This window comes from Chlorella variabilis, assembly GCF_000147415.1.
Source record: "Chlorella variabilis unplaced genomic scaffold CHLNCscaffold_7, whole genome shotgun sequence".
NCBI lineage: Eukaryota > Viridiplantae > Chlorophyta > Trebouxiophyceae > Chlorellales > Chlorellaceae > Chlorella > Chlorella variabilis.
In genome coordinates, this window is record NW_005435081.1 from 1,681,895 (window position 1) to 1,683,115 (window position 1,221).

At 68.8% G+C, this 1,221-nt stretch overlaps 1 protein-coding gene across 1 annotated transcript in view; it reads left to right on the forward strand.

Annotated features, from left to right (window-relative positions):
• CHLNCDRAFT_51692 (hypothetical protein) overlaps positions 1-257 on the forward strand; it is a gene marked incomplete at both ends in the record, with an annotated part of 2,896 nt that extends 2,639 nt beyond the window's left edge. Inside the window, one exon of the mRNA XM_005848721.1 lies at positions 197-257. Coding sequence (XP_005848783.1) covers positions 197-257 — 61 coding nt within the window. The remainder of the gene's footprint in view (positions 1-196) is intronic.
• Between the last annotated feature and the right edge of the window lie 964 nt (positions 258-1,221).

Genomic DNA, 1,221 nt, shown 5'->3' on the forward strand with positions numbered 1-1,221 from the left:
CCGGGGGCCCCCCCCCCGGGGTTTTTCCTTTTTACAGGGGGGGGGGGGGGTTTTTTTTTTTTTTCCCCCCCCCCCCCCCCCCCCCCCTTGCCCCGCTTTGCCCCGCGCTGTCCCTGACGCGTCTGCTCCGCTCTGCTCCACGGCGCTGCGGGCGCTGCCTGGCCACCGGCATCATGCTGTACATGCTGTACTGCAGGCGCGTGGAGAAGCGCCACGGCCACGTGCTGTCGGCCACCGTGAAGCTGCCCGTCACTTGAGGCTGGAGAGAGACGCCGGCCCTGCTGGCTGGCCCAGCGCGGCCGGCTGCTCACCCGGGCGCACACGGCCGCTGACAAATGGGCAGCAGCGGGTAGTGGGTGTGGCGTGCCAGTCCATGGCCTTTCCAGCAGCCCCTGTTGAACTCGCAAGTGGAGCTGCAGCTTGCATTGTAAATAGTAAATACAACGAAAGGGAGAGCGGTGCTGAGAGCCTGGGCAAGGGTTGTTTCCTTCCGCGGTGTGCTGTGGTAAGGGGGACAGGCTGCATCGAGACGAGTAGCAGCCGAGCTGGAGTAGGGGAAAGGAGGCGTTGGGGGACGAGGGGCCACCAGCCCCGCCCTGCGCCCCTCTGCCAGGTGAGGCCTCTCCTCAGCTGCAACGCCAGAGTGGCGCAGCGCTGCAGCGGCCCCCACGCTGTGTCGCAGCCGGCCTGCCCTGACTCATCCTTCTGTCTGCTGGCCTGCGTGCCTCCTGTCTGCAGGTGCGGGCACTGCAGCGAGGCCTGCAGCCACGCCCATAAGAAGGCGCACAAGCCCAAGTGCCGGCGCTGCGCTGGCTTCCTTTTCGTCGGTGTTGCGCGGCCACGTGGGGACGCACGCTGTAGCGCCAGCGGCCGGTGTGCCAGCAGCGGCAACGGGGCACCAGGCAGCGCAGGGTGATCCTGGCTGCGGCGGCAGCGGTGGCAGGCCCGCGCTTGCTGGCAGAGGGTACGGATTGTGCTGGTTCACCTGATGGCGGCGGCTGGCGGGTGCCCACCCAGCGCAGCGGGGGCGGTGAGTGTGGGATGACTGCTGCTGGGTTTGCGCAGCGGCCTGCAGCCCCGAGCGGCATGCAGCAGAGGCACAGCACCTGTGTCGGGCCAGGAGATCTCGCCCGCTGCTCCATATGGGCTGTTTGCTGCACCCCAGTCGCCTGGGCGGGAAGCGGCGCCAGCCGGCCCAGCGTGCCTGTACCCCTAGCCCGC